Consider the following 19,943-nt stretch of genomic DNA (forward strand, 5'->3'; position numbering starts at 1 on the left):
AATTATGTTTTTTAATGTGAAAATCTTGATAACATTATAAGGGGACCTCAGAGAACAGTACAAAATAATAAAAAGGCAGTTCATGACCCATTTAAAAAGAAAAATCTCCATCCACTGGGCATCAGTGGTAAACAAATCTGTTTGATTACTACCATTCTTCAAGTTATTTTCTTCTGTGTTCCACAGACAAAAGAAGGCCATATAGGTTTGAAATGACATGATGGGGACTAAATAATAACACAATTTTTAATTTTTGAGTGAACTAGCCCCTCAACTCACATCATCCACGATTAACAAGGAGAATCTATTCCATTCATGGCCTCCTTCATCTCATCCATCTCTCTCTCACAGTCTTCACACGAATCTTGTCCGCATCCTCCAACAAGTACCAGGGTGGGCACATCCCTCTCTTGCACCAGTCCCATGCTCCCATTGGATGCCCACATAGAGTCTATCATCCCATTTGGGCACTGTAATAGGCCGCTGACGGAGTACAGCCCGCCACCTGGGACCACCTCATCATAGGACGGAGCGTGGCTTGTAGCACGGGCCTCCTCTAATCGAAGCCTCTGGCGGTGACGTTGCTCAATGACTGTTTTTGTGTAAGAATTAAGGGTCATAACTGCAGAACACATGCAGCAGCTGAAAGACACCCATGCCAGCCTTAGAGTCGAGAAGTGAGTGAAAGAACCATGCAAAAGAAAGAGGAAAATTCGTAAACATCTATAAAGTTCATATAAAGAAACTACCACTTTAATCAAATCACAAACAAGCCAAACTTTACTATACATAAACTGGGTGAAAATATTTTGTAAGTGTACTGACGCAAATGACCAGCCATAGTCCCATGTCTGAGGTCTCCAGTCTTTGGGCCCCACAATCACAGTTAGCTGAAATACGGTGGTGTACATCATATGAGCCACCATCCCTAACAGTCCTGAAAGAAAAAAGTAGGGGGAAATCAAAATAATATACATTAACAATAATGCAATACTAAACTTGACCACAAGAGGGAACCAAGGACCACTATCTTACCTGAGAGCACTGTACACATGAATGCGAAAGCGTTGATTTTGAGTGCATGCATTTCTTTATGAGCACACAGCACTTCCACCCACATGAGTAGAAAGCCCATGCCCAACAAACTGATGTACATATATGTTTTGAGTGAGTCGTGATAGACAGAATGATGATAGATTAAAGTGATAGTAAAGTGTCCCATCTGAGAACAAATGTTGTGAAATGTGTGAAATTCTGTATGTAGACTGAAGAAGAGTTTCTGGCAGATGAAATGATACTGAAAGCAAATATTATGTCATGTTTTTCTTGTAAATGAAGTAAAATACAGATATATAAATAAAGCCAGACTGTATGGAAAAACAACATAACATAATTTCATCTAGACTTATCGTCCAGCATGATAATACAATAACCTTTGCAATTTATATTATGCAAATCTGTTTGTTGATGTCAACTGCTGTGAAATAAAACTGAAACTGTAAGAGCTACTAAGTTTTTCTCTGTTCTGTGTCTGTATGTGTGAATTTGTGTGTAAATGATTAGGTGAGATGAAGAGTTCAAGTGAACTGCTGGAATGGGCAGCACAATAATCTCTAACGGTCTGCCAGCAGACGAGAGGTTTACCATGCCATGGCAATATTTTCCCATAATCCTGGATTATCTTTGTGTGTTGTCAATGCATGGCAAAGTTGGGCCAGATATATACTTTGGCACACAGGTAAATGTGAGTCTGTATATGAGCAGGTTTGCAATATTTTGTTGGATAGAGTCTGTTACGATCTCTAAAAGATCTTTATAACACTGTTTACGAACCGTCAATTCCCTCACTGTCTTAGTCCAAGTTAGGATTACTGACATAATCGCCTGTCCAACATTGCAAAGAAGACTTCAAAATCTCCAACTTCCTAGTGCAGTCTCCCTCTCTCCATTTCTCATTTTGGATTTCTTTAATATATCTTTTTCTTTGTTTTTCCATATTGAATATTTGTCATAATTAACTTAAATGTAAGACAACTGATGAAAATACAAGGGACACTAGGAATAGCTGTACAGTGGTTAAAGGCCTATATGATGTATGTTAAGAACTTGCATAATTCTTACATTATCATACAGTACTGCTCTCAGAAGTGTGAAAAAAGCCATAACTCAAATAATCACACCATTTGATGGTTGCAACAATTCCACATTTAGTAGATATTTCAAGCAATGCTTTACATTATTATTTTATTTATTAATTTATTAATTATTATACATTTATTTATTTTTCATTATTCGTTATGGTTTGGGTGTCAATTCTAAACCAAATAAAAGAAACAATACAGAAGAAAATATGAGATATTACAGAAAATTACAGTCATTGTACTATTAAAAAAAATCCAAGTTTCAGAACTCAAAACTTTCTAGTTAGTCTAAAAACAGCTTATATTGAAGCCAGTCTGCCAAAAATGACAGCTTGTGGAATGTGCCACTCTATGATGTAATAATAGTGTGACTAAACTCCACCTCGGCAGAAGAAGATCAACGCCTGTTTAGCCCCGCCCATCGATTCGTGCATGTAGTGTTTATGAGAGAGGTGAACGCGGCGTAGGTCTACGCAGAAACCAAACGATAAAGATGGCTCTGAAGAAAACAAGATGCTGTGCAAGTTGTGGAAAAAACAGTATCTGCATTTCCTTTCTTCTGATTGCAATGTTAGGAAAGAGCGGATTAACTTACTTTTTAATGAAGTTCTAGACCGTGTCAATATAGTGCTTTAAGCCTAATAACAACTTCTGCCCTTCTTAGCTTGGATTTCCAAGGACATCGTGATGAAATATCGACTAAGAACTTGGTCCTTTGTTCACTTCATTTTACCGCGGATTCGTTTACAAACAAGGCACAATTCCACACAGGATTTTCGGAAAGATTGAGACTAAAAGACGATGCTGTGCCGGCTATATTGGATCCGACAGTAATGTCGTAACACACAAGTGTGAGTAACTCTTTTTATTATGTGGTCACTATTGCTTTGTCTGTTAAACAGATTGTGTGATATGAGTATTTATGCATTTTAAACCTAAATCACAGTAGCGTACATCTGTGAAGGGCTGTCAAACATACACAAGTGTTAGCCAATCATAGCAGTGGGTGTTCACTTCAGAGTCTACAATCTGCCACGCCTATTCAAACAGAGCGTTCTGATGAGGGGGGTTAAAACAGGACAGAAAATATATCACTTCTAAATTATGTTTTTTAATGTGAAAATCTTGATAACATTATAAGGGGACCTCAGAGAACAGTACAAAATAATAAAAAGGCAGTTCATGACCCATTTAAAAAGAAAAATCTCCATCCACTGGGCATCAGTGGTAAACAAATCTGTTTGATTACTACCATTCTTCAAGTTATTTTCTTCTGTGTTCCACAGACAAAAGAAGGCCATATAGGTTTGAAATGACATGATGGGGACTAAATAATAACACAATTTTTAATTTTTGAGTGAACTAGCCCCTCAACTCACATCATCCACGATTAACAAGGAGAATCTATTCCATTCATGGCCTCCTTCATCTCATCCATCTCTCTCTCACAGTCTTCACACGAATCTTGTCCGCATCCTCCAACAAGTACCAGGGTGGGCACATCCCTCTCTTGCACCAGTCCCATGCTCCCATTGGATGCCCACATAGAGTCTATCATCCCATTTGGGCACTGTAATAGGCCGCTGACAGAGTACAACCCTCCACCTGGGACCACCTCATTGTAGGACGGAGCGTGGCTTGTAGCACAGGCCTCTTCTAATCGAAGCCTCTGGCGGTGACGTAGCTCAATGACTGTTTTTGTGTAAGAATTAAGGGTCATAACTGCAGCACCCATGCAGCAGCTGAAAGACACCCATGCAAGCCTTGAGTGTCGAGAAGTGAGTGAAAGGACCATGCAAAAGAAAGAGGAAAATTCGTAAACATCTATAAAGTTCATATAAAGAAACTACCACTTTAATCAAATCACAAACAAGCCAAACTTTACTATACATAAACTGGGTGAAAATATTTTGTAAGTGTACTGACGCAAATGACCAGCCATAGTCCCATGTCTGAGGTCTCCAGTCTTTGGGCCCCACAATCACAGTTAGCTGAAATACGGTGGTGTACATCATATGAGCCACCATCCCTAACAGTCCTGAAAGAAAAAAGTAGGGGGAAATCAAAATAATATACATTAACAATAATGCAATACTAAACTTGACCACAAGAGGGAACCAAGGACCACTATCTTACCTGAGAGCACTGTACACATGAATGCGAAAGCGTTGATTTTGAGTGCATGCATTTCTTTATGAGCACACAGCACTTCCACCCACATTAGTAGAAAGCCCATGCCCAACAAACTGATGTACATTAACTCCGCAATCATTGACAACCACAGAACACCTGCAGCAGGCAGAGAGAAGCACATGAACTTATATGAGCACATACTGTACAAATACAAAAAGCCTTGCAGGCACAGTTACACCTACACACATCATTGGTTATATCATTCATTCTGCAGAGATAATTTCATACACACACACACACACACACTGCAATCTTACCATGAGTCTCTCCAGGAGTAAGATACAAGAACCGGCGACATCGTTCTCCTTTAATGTAGCAGAATGAACAAGAATACCAATGAAATCCAATGTCTGACACACTCAACAATATGATTATTTGATTAATCAATGATATATAATGCATTTTAAATAGATGTGCAATTTTGATTATTTTTTTTAATTGCCTCTTTATTTTTACAATTACTTTAGCACTAATATCAGAACTTGGATGTCATTTTTAAAAATTCTAGACACAAAACTCACAGACAGTAATCAAAATGTATATTTTCAAAACTCTTAATACCTTCTACAATTGAGTAAACACAATACACATAAGCCTAAATTCATTTGTTAATTTCATTAAATTCACCTATTCAAAATGACACAAAATAACATCAAAGTATTATTTCAATAAGTAAAGTATTTCAATAAGCAATTCACACACAGCATCTGTCTATTCATTTGATTACAATGATCTAAATGTCGATTTAAAAAACTGCACAAAAATTTGCATTACTCTTAAAGGGATAGTTTACTCAAAAAGTAAAATTCTGACATTATTAACTCATCCTCCACTTGATCTTAACCTGTATGAGTTTCTTTCTTCTGTTCTTCAGCACAAAAGAAGATATTTTGATGGCTGACAGTAGCCATTGACTTCCATAGTATGGAAAAAATAAAGGAATATCAATGACTAGCATTAACAGTTTGGTTACCAATATTCTTCAAGATATTTTCTTTTGTGTTCAACAGAAGAAAGAAAATCATACAGGTTTGGAACAAGAGGAGGGTGAATAAATGATGACAGAATTTTCATTTTTGTGTGAAAAATCTCTTTAATGCATAGCTTCATGGAAACTGGCGAACAATATTCCATGTGATGATCAGGAGCATTTCAGATCTAGTGGCACCAATCACTGTCATTGTCACCAATTGGACTACTGTACATTGTCTATAGATGTAATACTTCATCAGCATTCTGTTTTAGACTCTGTTTCTATGGTCCCCATAGACAGTGATCTAAATTAATGTTCCTATGGTATTTCATTATAAGTTATTTGAGCCAATCATTCTGCAAGTGCAAGGTTTCTTTAAAGATATGAATTTACTGTACAATGCTTTGTTTTGAACACTGGACAGTCTGTATTACAAGTAATGTTGTTTTTTGAAAAATGACAAAGTTTCTAAAATTAGAGCCGAAATGATTGTAAAAACTGTAATTTAATGATAATGACAGGAACAATTTTCTCAGATATGAAATTTGTGTCATTTACCATCATGGTTCAAACTCTTAAGACTTTCTTTCTTCCATGAAATACAAAAGGAGAAATTTGTCAGAATGTTCATGCAGCTCGTTTCCATGAAATAACAGTGACCGGTGAGTAAGGACTGTCAATTAAAATGACAAAAGCACCATAAATGTGATACATACAATTTGTGCACTATATACCAAGTCCTCTGAAGACTATACATTTGATAAATTTGTGAAGGGAAAAGACTAATCAAAGTCTTCAGGGTTACTAGAAAGATACAGGCAGGTGAGTTAGATCAAGGTTAGTGCTAAACTCTGCAGGAAAGTGGACTTCAAGAACCCTTGGTTTAGTGTGACCAATTCACCAAATTTGACAATGAATATGGTGGAATGAAAATGGACAACTTTCAGTTTCATTATATGGCAAAGAACAGCATGAAAATCCAGCCTAACATCTCCTTTTGTGGTCCATGGATAAAAAGAACATGATAGGTTGGAAGCAAAATGAGGTGAGTAGATACCTCAGGGTGACAGACTTTTCATTTTTGGGTGAACTATCACTTTGATGTCTTTTGATGAGAGGATTTCTTACCATCCGCATGTTTTTCACAGGACTCCCAAAACCCTGTGTGGAAATATCTGAAGGTATACTTGTCTTCTCCCGTCTCCCAAATGTAGTGCACTGCATTGGCCAATTGTCTTTGTCGAATCTTGGCTAGTTCCTCCCTTCGCTTTGGTGATAATGTTGGTAGCGGGTTCTGTGGATCTGGGGTGGGGCTTTCTGAAGAGAAAAGAGGACAACCAATTAGCCTGACAGTAACCTGAATGACTGGATGGTACAGTCAGTGTTTGTAGCATTAGTAGCATTAGTAGTGGGGATTTTTCTTTGAATCTTTTCGCAGGCTCCATTATTACGCCAGTAGGTGGCAACCATCTTTATGATTGAGCCATTCATTCAACCAATATGGTCAAAATATGGATTAATTATTTTTTTTAAAAAGAAACAACACCATTGCTGTTTAGAGATGTGCAAAGGTTAACTGTGCTTTCCTTTAGAAAACGTCATTAAATATAAGATACTCACCCAAAAATTAAAATTTGCTAAAAACGTACTCACCCTGCAGGCCATCCAAGATGTAGATGAGTTTGTTTCTTCATTAGAACAGATTTGGATAAATCTAGCCTTACATCACTTGCTCACCAATGGCTCCTCTGCAGTGAATGGGTGCCGTCGGAATGAGAGTCCAAACAGCTGATAAAAACATCACAATAATCCACAAGTAATCCACACAACCCCAGTCCATCAATTAATGTAATATGAAGTAAAAAATATGCATGTAAGAAGCAAAGACATTATTAAGATGTTTTAACTTTAAACTGTTGTTTCTAGCAAAAAACACAAGTCTATAATCTATAATAATATTTCCTCCAACATGCAGTATTTCTTTAGGACTGTTTTTACTTGTAAACAGTGCTTGATCTTGTGTACATTTTCTCTCATGATGCTTTTCCACTGGAGAAATATTATGGTTTTACGTTAAAAGCAGCATAAAGATACATTTGTTTATTACAAACATATAGCTTTTTGCTTCACTGGAGTTGTGTGGATAATTGTGATGTTTTTATCAGCTGTTTGGACTCTCATTCTGACGGCACCCATTCACTTCAGAGGATCCATTGATGAGCAAGTAATGCAATGCTTAATTTCTCCAAATCTGTTCTAATGAAGAACCAAACTCATCTACATCTTGGATGGCTACAAAGGTGAGTACATTTTCAGCTAATTTTAATTATTGTGTGAACTATCCCTTTAACGCCATACTTAAATTGGGATGTTGGTCTGAATATCAGCATGAATGTGATTTATCACACAGGTAATATCAAACCAGAAGACTACATCATACCATACATACTACATGTAAGGTTCACTGTTGTTCTGGCCGCAGTTCTTCATCTTGACAGGTGACAAGCAGAGAGGTTTGACCACCTTGTGCGTTCCTTCACACCAGTAAGATGTACAGAAAGCCAGCACAGATGGAGGTCAGGAAAAGAGAGAGCAGGGAGCGAGAACGCCTGGACATGTGGTCCAACATGCTACCCAAAGTGAAGGCAGAGGTGGTTTATAAAGGGCAAACAGGGATCAGTAACCAAGAACAAGAAATCTTTTGGGATGAGAATGAAATTGAGAAAATTACATAAAGCAGAAATGAGTAAGAGATCCCTGTGACAGATGGTAGGATAAATGAAGATGTGGATTTATTAAAGGAGAGGGTCAGATCAGGGAAGAACCTTAGTAAGAGAGGAAAGAACAACATATGTCACAGGCTTATGCATTACACTTTGTTCTGGACAGATGTCTATTATCCAAAGAAACTTTAAAGAAAATCAAAATGTCCTTGAAGAGTTCTAAAAAGACATATTACATTAACCACACAGGTACATCCTAGCACTGGACTTTTTGTGTTAATGCTTCCTGGCACTAGTATATCATTATATGGATTATTTTTTAAATATATTTTTATTTGATGTCACTTATGCTGTAACAGAAATCATCACTTAATTAATCCCATTAAATTGCTTTATTAGATATTATCTGAGTAGCCTACTTTATAGGCCCTATTTGTGATTTGTTATGTAGCTTTGAAAACTATAGGCAAATCAGAGGTTAATAAAGTGCCCAAACTTCCTTTAATTTAAATCTGATTAAGCTAAGGAGCCTTATGATTATTACCATTGCTTCTTCTAATATCAATCCTATTCAGTTCCGCTCACATGTATACATGCCCTTGCTGAATATTCAAGATTTTAAGAATTTTAACAAAACAAGAGAGATCATTATTTTTTATATATCTTAATAATGTGTGCTGTTACGTGGATTATCAATGACTGTTTGTATGTTATGAGAAAGTTGTTAATGAGTCCCTAGTTTGTCTGGAGCTGTTCAACTGCCTGCAGTTCTTCAGAAAAATCCTTCAGGGCCTGCACATTCTTTGCATATTATTCTAGCATCTTCTGCATATTATAACGAATTTCCAACAATGACTGTATGATTTTGAGATCCATCTTTTTACGAGGACAGTTAAAAATAGTGTATATATTTTTTACTGTCCTCATTGTAAAAAGATGGATCTCAAAATCAGTCATTACAACTACTACAAAAGGTGAAAACAATCACAGATGCTCTAGAAGGAAATACAATGCATTAAGGGGATGTGCAATTTTTTCTTGTTTTGTTTAAAGATCTTATTTTTTGCACTACATGTAGTATTCAGTGCATATTTGGTACTGCCCTTTAAAAGCTACTTAAGATTTTTATGTTTCCCAGAATCCAAAATAAGTTCAGCCCCAATCATCCAATTCAAAAAGGTTACAACCACATTTATATATCCAAAAAGTTTTCCATCTAAAAATCGCACAGTCGCTGTTGGAATGAGTTCAGATATGCAGAAAAACCAAAGAATGTGCAGGACCTGGAGAATTTTTTCTGAACTGCTCAGGACAAACATTTGTTATGTTAAATTGCTTATTCAGGACAGTACTAAAAAAATATATATATATATATACACATGCAATTTTTATGATCCCTTATTTTGTTAAAATGATTCATATCTTGCATATTCTGCAAGGGGTATGTAAACTTATGAGCAAAACTGTATAATCCAAAGATAAAAACATGTTTATGTAATGCTGAATAAATGATGTGAAACTATTATTTATTTTCAGTGCAGCCCTGAATGGGATTTAAAATGCGAAAACGAAAAAGAGGGAATTCGAAGGATTACGTCTGAAGTTACGTGATGAAATTATTAGTTAAGCTCTTGCATTAAGTCTAACTTTACTTGTAATCCTCTAATAATCTGTTTTAATCTGTTTGGGCTTTGTAGGTGTGCATGTTTCTTTTTTTTACTCTTTTAAGGATACCTATATATTTATTTTTTACATCAAATATGGAGTTTTATAAACATTTGATTTTAAAAGAACTGTCAAAAAAATATAGTTTAATATCTGAATAAACCTGAATACATTAGTGTAGGTTACATCAACAAAATTCATTTTCAAGGGTTAGATCAACTGGAAATAGCTTTTTAAGGCAACAACCGCACATTCCCACTTTTTACAGTTTATTGTTTGTTAGTGATGTGAAAGACAAAATGTCTGCTAATCAGAACAAATGCTTGAATCAAATATTTGAGAGTACAACCAAATGGTTTTCCTTTAAATTGCTTCATGATCTGAAAGCCATACCTTTTATGCATTACTTTGTTATATATGCAGAATTGAGAATGAAATTTAGTGGTTTTACAAGAAAATCAATAATTATTCTGCATTAAAAAAGCTGATTTTTACCTGTGCACATTAATCTTCTTACATCATGTCCATCGTAATAATAACTCCCTATTTCGATCCATTAATATGTATCTTTTTCCACCTTCTGTGCAGCTGTTAAACACAGAAGGTCCTCGTCTCTTTGGTTCAGCATGCAGTTTCCTTCCTTATCCTTTTGCGATTATTTCTGCTTTTCCCCTTTTTTGGTACAATCCTGCCCAAATCTCCTCCTTTTCCTGCCTTTCCTTGGAAATTGGTGTCACACTCTACCAAGAGCATCCATAATCCCTCTTCAGTCCATCTGTTAGCACCGTCTCCATCTTTCTATCCTGTCTTCTTATACATTGCTCCACCGTGCCTTTTTAAACATCCCTCTGTCCCACCTATTCTTCACACCCCTGTACGTCTCCACCCCCCCTTACATGTGACCTGTTCTGTCCTGGGACATTACTCACCCCTCCTGTGAAAAGTAGTCACTCTGTACTACTGAGAATCACATATTCTCCTTGTCCTTTTAAATCACTTCAACATGAGCTTAAATATGAAAAACATGCATCAAAATTTGTTGCTAAAAGTATTTGGTGGTCTTATGATTTCCCATGAGATATTGCATTGTTTTACAATATTATTTACATTTTATTATTTACAAAAAAAAATAACACATGAAAAATCAATAAGTTATAAAAACATGATGTGTCATGATGTGTGAGTGATGTTTTGATACTGTATGTGTACAGGTGTATAAATGAAAGGGAGAAAGGGGGAGAAAAAAAGTTGCACAATCATCCCCAGGCCTGTGACTTGCAGTAATGGAGAACTAGTTTACCATCACTTCCAAAACACTGCAAAACAGAGCAGAACAACAAGGTTTACCAAGTCAATCAGCAAAACACACCGTTTCTTCATAGAAATTAAGGAAACTAAAATGGCATTTTTATGGCATAACCTATTATACCCATTATAAATTAGACTGGTAAAGTTAGAACAGAAACTTGTGCAGAGGATTTTTTTTTTTTTTTTGGAGCTTCGAATTGACCTAAATAGTCAGAAAATAAGCAGATCTTTAAACATTTTAAGATGAAAACTTGCTAATCAGCATTTGTCAGCAGTGGCTGCACTACTGTAAAAATGGCAATCTGAAATAATTTCAGTCTACATAAAATTTTCTTACTAAGCCAGATGGGGCAGAGTAGCATTTGGCAAAAAAATAAATCATACCTCGAAAAGCACACCCACTTCTTGGTCGGGTGATGGAGCAAATGACTGATTGACATAAATGAACTGGTGGAAGAGCAGAAAGATAAAGCATTCAGTAAAGAAGGGCAATAAGAAGAAAAAAATCTCTCATAACTTTTTTCTGTTTGATTTCATGAGTAATTTTACCTTGATTGGGTTCATCATACACATATTTATGAAAACATGACATACATTATATATTTATAAATATATTATATTTATGTTATAATTATTGAAAAATGAAAATATTTTATGTAACAATTATTTAAAATATATGGGTCAAAGTCAAAAAGGTGAAATTTTTCCATACATTATTAGAATGTGTCCTGTTAAATGTAATCATACATTACTATTACATACATACATACTATTTTTACCATGATTTATAGAAGACACCCACTAAAATATCATTCATTGTAACAATACTTTATATACCAAAAAAATCTTGTCAGGCATATTTAGATCAAGATTCATTAGATGACATTAAAAGACTCTCAAAATCTAATTGTAGTTTTAAATCTTTAGCTATCTTTGCCACCATCCTTCAAACCACTACATTTTACCACCCGTTTATCAGCAAGAAGTTTTTAATAAATTAAAATTATATAATGAAATACAGAATGATCACCTTTTCTTTTATATATTTTAATAAGTACAGGTCAGAATAAGTATGTCGTTTCATTTTTAAATCAATATATGTGTTGCGCTGAATGGCAAAAGTTATTTGACACAAATATAAACTTTACTTGCATTTAATATGTTTTCTATGTATATAAAATCACTTTTGTGAATTTAATTTGATGCACACACCAAAACGGATGTCACATCTTTTAACCATATACAGTATATATACTGTATATATATACAGTGGGTACGGAAAGTATTCAGACCCCCTTAAATTTTTCACTCTTTGTTATATTGCAGCCATTTGCTAAAATCATTTAAGTTAATTTTTTTTCCTCATTAATGTACACACAGCACCCCATATTGACAGAAAAACACAGAATTGTTGACATTTTTGCAGGTGTTCATGGTGGGGGTGAATCACATACCAGTTGTTCACTAGGCTCCAGTTTGAGAAAGCGTGAGATAAACTGAGCGAGTGACTGTACTGTCCTCCCTCTTTCCACGGACCATTTTTTGGTCTTCATGATAGGCGCATCACCTACTGCTTTCAACAGCACATCAACTGAAATATAAAATGAGAATAAAATCATGCACAACATAATTAGACAATGTGTGGAACATATTTATTAAAGGGATAGTTCATCCAAATATAAAAAATTATGTCATCATTTACTCACCCTCGTTCCAAACCTGTATGAGTGTCTTTCTTCTATACTAAACAAGTCACTGGATACCGTCAACTGTTTGGATACCAACATTCTTTAAAATATCTTCTTCTGTGTTCAGCAGAAGAAAGAAACTCACAAAGGTTTGAAACGTTTATTTAATTAATATTATATTATCTGTAAGTTTAAAAGTACACTACAAGTGTACATTCAGAACAATTAAGGACACTTTTCACAAGGGTCTGCTAAAAATGTACAGGTATATGACTGTACATCAATCGAAATGATAAAGGTTTTGCAATAAAAGCACTACATAAATTAATATGGTACAATATCGCCCTGAGTTCCACAAAGGGGTTAATATCAACGCAATTAAATGTGAAATATTACTTGGTAATGTCTTATTACCTGTTGTTGAATAGGTGACAAGATATCACTTAAAATAATAGTCCCACTATAAGATTGGTTTAGGCCGTAAAGTTAAAAACCATAAAAAACAACAACTCTTGCCATCCCTGTCAAAAGTAAAAAAAAAATTTAAAAAGCACGTGCCTGCTTGGCCAGCCATTGGCTGCCTATAAACAAACGGCAACTTCATTGGCTGGCAGAGCAGTCAATCTTCGCTAAATCGCGGAAGTAGCTCGCTAATAAACTACGCCAAATAAACACAGCAGCAGCGTTTAAAAATGAATGTATAACTGTTTCTCTGGTCGTGTATATAACTCCAAAACATACTCTTTTTCTTCTCATCCGACGCTCCAGTGTGTTCAATGGCAGCGTGTTGTATCGACGGATCATCTTTTTGAGTTTCTGTAGGAGATTCTGCGTTGTCAGACATCCTCCTCCGACACACAACAGGCCGCAACACTAGACAGAAGAGACGTACTGCCGCTGAGCTGACTTTTCAAATGAAAAGTCGCTGTTTGCGTTCTATTTTTAACTGGTTACCATAAAAAGAAAAGAGAGAGAGATTTATTATATATATATTTATTTATTGTTTTGTTTATTTTTATATATAGCCTATATTAGTTTTAACTCAATTTAGTAAAAATTCAATTAGATTGATTTTTCAAATGAAAAGTATCTCATTTCAATTCTATTTTGCTAACACACCACGAAAAAAGAGAGAGAAAAAAATTAAGAAAAAAAAAATTTATATATATAATTTATTAAGTTTGTATAGTTTTAACTCAATTTAGTGAATTAAATTCGTTTTAATTTAGGACCTAAAGATTTTAACGATACACCACTGGGTGGCAACATTTTCATCAGAATGGTTACATAAGATAAAAACTTGTTCTGGAAAGCTTGTTATGTGTTGGTCTGACATGTGTTAAATAGATATTTATGTGTTCTGGTATTAAAGATATTTACTGTGTTGCTTTTATTGCACTTCAAATGTAAGTACACTGTTTACTACTTTGATACACTTCTTGGCTCCACAGTGTTTTATCCCTAAACATTCGAACACCCCTTTAGTATTCCTTTTTAAATCTAGGGAATTTACAGGAGAGCAAATACGAATCCATGTTAATTGTATTATTTTGGCATTGTAAAGGTAAAAATAGATTGATTTTGTGTTCATTCGTGTAAATGGATTCCCTAATCCAGCAAACCACTCCTTCAGTAATTCTGGGTATTATGTGGGATCTCGCACACTGGCAATACTTCCAGGCATTCATCATTGTATTAGTAACCCTAGTGATAGTGTATTTTAGTGTGACATAAGCTGTGCTAAGAAAGAGGAAGTGATGTGATGTTATTCATGGCTCAGCTGCAGCATCCTTGAATTCTCTTCCCAGGCAGGAAATCTTGGCCACCAAAGGAGAAAGACTGTCAATTGTAGCCTTTAGTATATAATTAACTCTATGAAGACTGCATCATATTTGATACATGAATTTTTAAGGTCTATAAATAAATGTGTGTGTATATATATATATATATATATATATATACACATTTATTTTTATATATATATTAAATCTGTTATACACTACACAATCTTCTACATGCTTTCTCTGACTGATAGTTTATATTTTAGTATAGCAGTGTGTGTGTGTGTAATTAGACAAATCATGTTAAATGTATTATATTTAAATATACAATAAAAAATATAGAGCTTTGATCATAAGACAATAAGATTAAGCAGTGATACAAAGATAAAGAGTGACAACTGATATTTATAAGATTTTAATATAGGCCTATGTTTTCTTTTCTATTTCATCTAAAGGTTCTATAAACTGTTTCATTTAAATAGTCTAAACTAGATTTTTTTCCCTTACTATTATTTCACATGTTGTGCTTTACAGGGTCAACTTTGAACTTAAAAAAGTCTTTAGCTTTTACATCTTGGCATTTGCACTTCTATTATAATGTTGATAGTGAGAGTGATATACATGGAGATACAAAAACAAAGTACAAACAGAGCTTTAGAACAGGTTCTGCTTCGACAAGCTCTGCTTGAAATGTTGACAGACGGGATTCCAAAACGTGTTTCATTGTGTTTCATCCATGGCAATAAACTAAACACAATGTACAAATAGTCCTATATAAAGCCCTATATGCTTTGTTCATCTTCAACCCCGATTACTCCTGAATTACTCCTGATTCTACACTTGAGTGAGGTTGGACCATATCCACACATTAATAAGACGAAAATCCGTGTGAAATAATTTTGTTCTGACAGGAAAAAATACATAGGCTGCGTCAGTGAGTACTTTCATTCACTATCACAGCTGTAGCCAGAACGCTCCCTTACAAAACTCACGTCACTTCCTTGCCCATCCCTAAAGGAAAAAAGACATTTCGGAGAGAAGAGCGACGCCAGAAAAGTCAGTAAAAGAGGGAAAGCGAAAGCTATTTAAACAAACATTTGGTTATAAGAAGAACAAATTGGCACAACCTCACTGATAAGCACACGGTGATCAAAGTAAGTTTAATTCCGTCGTTTTGAAGGAAACCGATTCGATAACTCAGTTGGGCGCGTAACTTTTGCTGTTACTCCCACTTTAGGAGACCTTCATTGCATTAAGCTGGACTATTTAATAACAAATAGATTTTTGCTTTATTACAGCTTCATTGGACAGGAGGACGCATTCCTGGACAAAAGGCAGGTCTTCTGCTTAAAATTATCAGACCACTGGTTAGAGTTACTTGGCTGCAATTAAACTATTTCGTTATCATGTAATGTGTAGCCTATTAAATGTGCATAAAAGTTGTTTTATAGTATTCATCAGCTGAACTACTCTCAGAATATTAGATTTTATGCACGTAGTCAATAGACCTGTTAAAGGCGTCTAGAACCGATTCCCTTTCCAGCTGTTGCAGTTGTTTATGAATAGTTCAGGTCACATAAATGGCGATAATACGAATTTCTTCGTATAAATACGATTCTCAAATGGTCCTAAAATGGATTTTTAACAACAATAAACAACGAAACGCGCTAATTATAAAATGTTTTGTCCAAGCAATTAAATATATTAAAATATAAGAAACTATCCCTGAGAATAGAAAAGAGTTCCCTGGGCTTCAGAAAACAGTCACATTTCTGTCTCTTCATAAATCTAAATAGTAATTATTTAATAAAATTAAAAAGTGTTAAAAAGATGTAACCGTGGGCACGTTCATAATGTTTCTCTGAGACTTTGTGTCTTGACCTCGCCTCGCGAGAAAGCTCGAGGGGAGAATGCATTTAAGCACGCGCTTCACATACAAGTCCGAGCTTGGCTGTGGCGTCTGTCAGCTCCTCTTTTTCACAGCCTTTACGCAATCATACCTCTTTTTTTGCGACGTAATGATTTCATACCTGACTGTGAATAAAATATGGAAATTTAGCGGGTATTATAATCACGTGTCTTATCTCATGTCTCCCTTCAAATTCAGAGTCCCACTGAATAAAAACTTGTATAAGGAAAGATATTTTAAAATTTGAGTAACATAAAATAAACATTAAATATAATAAAATGTGAAGATTTATATTATATTATATTATATTATTAATTTAGAATATAGGAGATTTAGGAATGCAACTAACAATCAATCACATTTTATTTGTATAATACATTTAAAAGCAAATGTTTACATACAAGGACCAAACAAAAAACAAGCAATATTAAACAATAATTAACAAATTATAATATAATATAATGGTTAATTATAAACCATTTTATTGCACTTTAAATGTTTATTCCACCTTTTCCTTCATCTGACTTTGCAGTTTCATTCCTCAGTTGCTACCATGCCTCTCCACAAATCATCTTCTCGAACCCCACGTCTGGACCCCACCATGATCTCCGCTCCACTGGGTGATTTCCGTCACACCATGCACATTGGTCGAGGTGGAGACGCTTTTGGTGACACCTCCTTCCTGTCCAGCCATGGCCCCTCTAGTCCTAATCCCACGTCTGTGCAACAACCAGTCATGGCAGCCACTGTAGAGACCACAGACAATCAGATGAACCACAACAATGAAATTGAATACGCAGAAGATACCGGTCCAAATGAGCTCCGGCACTCCGATTCAGTTTCTTCCTTTGACCTCGACTTGGATTTAGGGCCTTCGATTTTAGGAGATGTCCTGGGAGTGATGGACGGACTGACGATGGGTTCTCACAAAGACAACGAAGACGTGTTTAGTCCCAGCAGGAGCACGAGAGATGTGATTATGTCACCAAGGAATGCTGCCAATGAGTTGAACGAGAGGATGAGGATGGAAAGTATGACCAAAGAGGTGAGCCATCGAGATGAGCAGCTGAATGAGGTGAATGGCGTGAAATCAAAAGGGCTCAGGCCCAAAGTGCGATTCAGCGACAAACGCGATGAGATCATCGGTCGACAGGAAGTAATCGAAGGGCTAGATGTGGAAGTTGAAGAAGAAATGGGCTTGAGACCAAATAAGGAGATGCAAGAGATTAGTGGGAGAACGGCTTACGACAAAGACCCAAGACAAGCAGAGGTGGTTAATCGGAGGGAGGACAACTCTCCAAGCCTCTCTTCCTCAGTGAGCTCAGAATATGAGGGAGTCTCACCGCTGGACCGGAGGAGAGAAGACCAGCATCTTTCAGAAACAGATTCAGAGGAGGAAGGTGCCAACGGACAACAAGGATACACTTTTGAGGATGAATTCGATGATGAGATTGGCCTATAAAAGGACATAGTGAGCGATTTGAGGACCAAAAATAAGTCATTGGCATATGGATCATGTCATATGAACAGAATTGTTCTTTAAAAAAAAAACATCCATACAAGGAGTTAATGAAAATATCTTCTTGAGGTAATAACTGGACAATTTGGAACTTTCCTTTCCAGGTTTACAGTGGTGTTTGCTCATTTTGGAACTATTTTATGAAAGTAAGACAATGTTGCGGTTTTGTTTTTTATTGGATTTTATAACTACACATTTTGAAAGTCTCCCATGGACAGTGTGATGTCTTACAAAGAATAGCTTATGAACAAACCTATTCATACATTTGCCATGGTCTCAGCTATATAATATTGAGCAGTAAATGTTCAGTTTTTCCAGTTCATAACTCCGTTATAGGGCACTTTACCTTCTTCAGTTAACTGGAAACAGCTTTAATCTCAATGGAGTGAATACCTGCAGTTCAAACAGAATGGAACAAAAAGGTGATGTTTAGACTGACAGCTGACCTTTTAAAGCCAAATACAACATACAAAGTTATAAATTATTGTTTATATTATGGTTATCTATAATGCCTTACATGACAATGTTTTCCATCTTTGTCTTGCTTAGTTTCACTGAAAAGCCAGTGATGAAGCTTTTCTTTTTGTGGAAAGATGCAAGGTTGCTGAATGCATTCACAAATGCTGGAATTTTCTCCTGGGAGTGTTCATTATTACATATGCATACATATCTTAAAATGCAATAAGCAATCACATTGTGTACTGTTTTTGGAGATGTACTCATTTAAGAAGTGTACAAATGAAACGCACGTAATAGTTACACACTACAAAATAGTCTTAAAGCTAAACAGCTGCAAACTGTGAATGAAAACATTCTGGTTGGTTATTTGACTGTAGCGCTCGACTAGATTCATAAAGCATGAAAAGCTTTAATAGGTTAAGTTTATTTTTAAAAGCAGTTGCTTTTGTCTTGCTTTCACAGTTGTTTGATTTTAATGCTAAAGAATATATAACAGACAATCAGTGCTTATTTTACACTCAAAACCACTCAACTTTTTGTGGCATTTTGCATTCTTTGAATGTGCTGAAGGGAGGCAAATGCATTTCTGTAAGCATGCTATTTCTATTGATATATTTTTTTTATTTTAAAGTCACGTAAATAAATGAATACTATCTTTAACTCTAACTTTTAATTGCATCAGTGTGGGATCATCTAGCCTTAAGATAGCTTCAGGAAGGTTGGCTGGATTGATAGATTTATGGATGGAATGATAAATAAATAAAAATAGGATAGTTTAGTTCAAGACCTCAAAATAATTCTAAATGTTATACATTATGGAATTGCTGTATATGCTGTTGACTATCTACGAATGCCACATACATGACCACAAGTCCAGAGTTATTCGTCTTACAGAACCGGCTAAAGATGAAAGTTTAAAAGGTAACAATTGCTGGAAGTGGAGTTAAGTATTTACAAAAATGTCTAAAAAAAATTGGCCAAGAATGTAAACATGTCCTTTCTTCATACTTAGGCTGGAGGGCATCCTTCCATATTAAAACCATTTCCTCTTTCCAGCAAGGGTCACTGAACTCATCTCAGTCTTGAAAGAAAATTCAGAGCACTCCTTGGGAGTATAAAAACTCAAAACTTTTTTGAATATAACCTGATTTTATCTATTTTTTACATATTATCTAGGATTCGCAAATTTCCTTTAGTACACTTTAAAGTTGTTAACTGAAAAAAGGCAAAATGTAGAAGGAATTGTTGAGTTGGCAATTATTTTTCATGAAGAAATAAGGAATAAAACATTTTTCCTTTTATTGGAATATGTGTGAAGGCTACTATGGTTAGAACCATAAAACCAGCAGTCTGCCTTAATAATTAAAACCCACAGTCTGCCTTTAGCAGCTTTAGACTGAAAGACTAAAATATCTTTCTCTGTTTTGTCCATTAAGTTAAGAGAAAAGAGGCCTTTTTTAACTGAATGGATACCCAAGGAAAAGTAAATATTCGGTAAATATGCTGGTGTTATAACTAATAAATAAAGTTAATACACAAACAACAGACTTGTGGATGATTCAGAACGGAGTTTTAACGAGTACA

At 35.3% G+C, this 19,943-nt stretch overlaps 3 protein-coding genes across 7 annotated transcripts; 1 reads left to right on the top strand and 2 right to left on the bottom strand.

The window, feature by feature from the left end:
• Positions 1-275: 275 nt before the first annotated feature.
• On the bottom strand, positions 276-1,153 carry LOC107750004 (germ cell-specific gene 1-like protein). The gene is made up of 3 exons (XM_016565242.1): positions 1,036-1,153; positions 826-937; positions 276-663 (listed from the first exon to the last, which is right to left on the bottom strand). Exons 1-3 carry the CDS (start codon positions 1,133-1,135, stop codon positions 291-293), a joined length of 585 nt encoding a protein of 194 aa, XP_016420728.1. The 5' UTR covers positions 1,136-1,153; the 3' UTR covers positions 276-290.
• Positions 1,154-3,515: 2,362 nt separating this feature from the next.
• Positions 3,516-10,952, bottom strand: LOC107750002 (germ cell-specific gene 1-like protein). 2 transcript variants are annotated; one of them, XM_016565238.1, is made up of 6 exons: positions 10,191-10,952; positions 6,436-6,624; positions 4,592-4,639; positions 4,278-4,430; positions 4,068-4,179; positions 3,516-3,904 (listed from the first exon to the last, which is right to left on the bottom strand). In XM_016565238.1, exons 1-6 carry the CDS (start codon positions 10,198-10,200, stop codon positions 3,532-3,534), a joined length of 885 nt encoding a protein of 294 aa, XP_016420724.1. In that variant the 5' UTR covers positions 10,201-10,952; the 3' UTR covers positions 3,516-3,531. The 2 variants fall into 2 exon arrangements, with proteins under 2 accessions (XP_016420724.1, XP_016420725.1); XM_016565239.1 differs by lacking the exon at positions 10,191-10,952 and adding an exon at positions 7,748-7,808.
• A 4,503-nt stretch (positions 10,953-15,455) lies between these two features.
• LOC107750006 (uncharacterized) lies at positions 15,456-18,913 on the top strand. Of its 4 annotated transcripts, none has more exons than XM_016565245.1 (3): positions 15,456-15,626; positions 15,771-15,806; positions 16,914-18,913. In XM_016565245.1, exon 3 carries the CDS (start codon positions 16,935-16,937, stop codon positions 17,841-17,843), a length of 909 nt encoding a protein of 302 aa, XP_016420731.1. In that variant the 5' UTR covers positions 15,456-15,626; positions 15,771-15,806; positions 16,914-16,934; the 3' UTR covers positions 17,844-18,913. The 4 variants fall into 4 exon arrangements, with proteins under 4 accessions (XP_016420731.1, XP_016420730.1, XP_016420732.1 ...); XM_016565244.1 differs by having other exon boundaries at positions 16,927-18,913; XM_016565246.1 differs by lacking the exon at positions 15,771-15,806.
• The last annotated feature ends 1,030 nt before the right edge of the window (positions 18,914-19,943 follow it).

The sequence above is a fragment of the Sinocyclocheilus rhinocerous genome, unplaced genomic scaffold (genome assembly GCF_001515625.1).
Source record: "Sinocyclocheilus rhinocerous isolate Xijiao unplaced genomic scaffold, SAMN03320098_v1.1 scaffold5198, whole genome shotgun sequence".
Taxonomy (NCBI): domain Eukaryota; kingdom Metazoa; phylum Chordata; class Actinopteri; order Cypriniformes; family Cyprinidae; genus Sinocyclocheilus; species Sinocyclocheilus rhinocerous.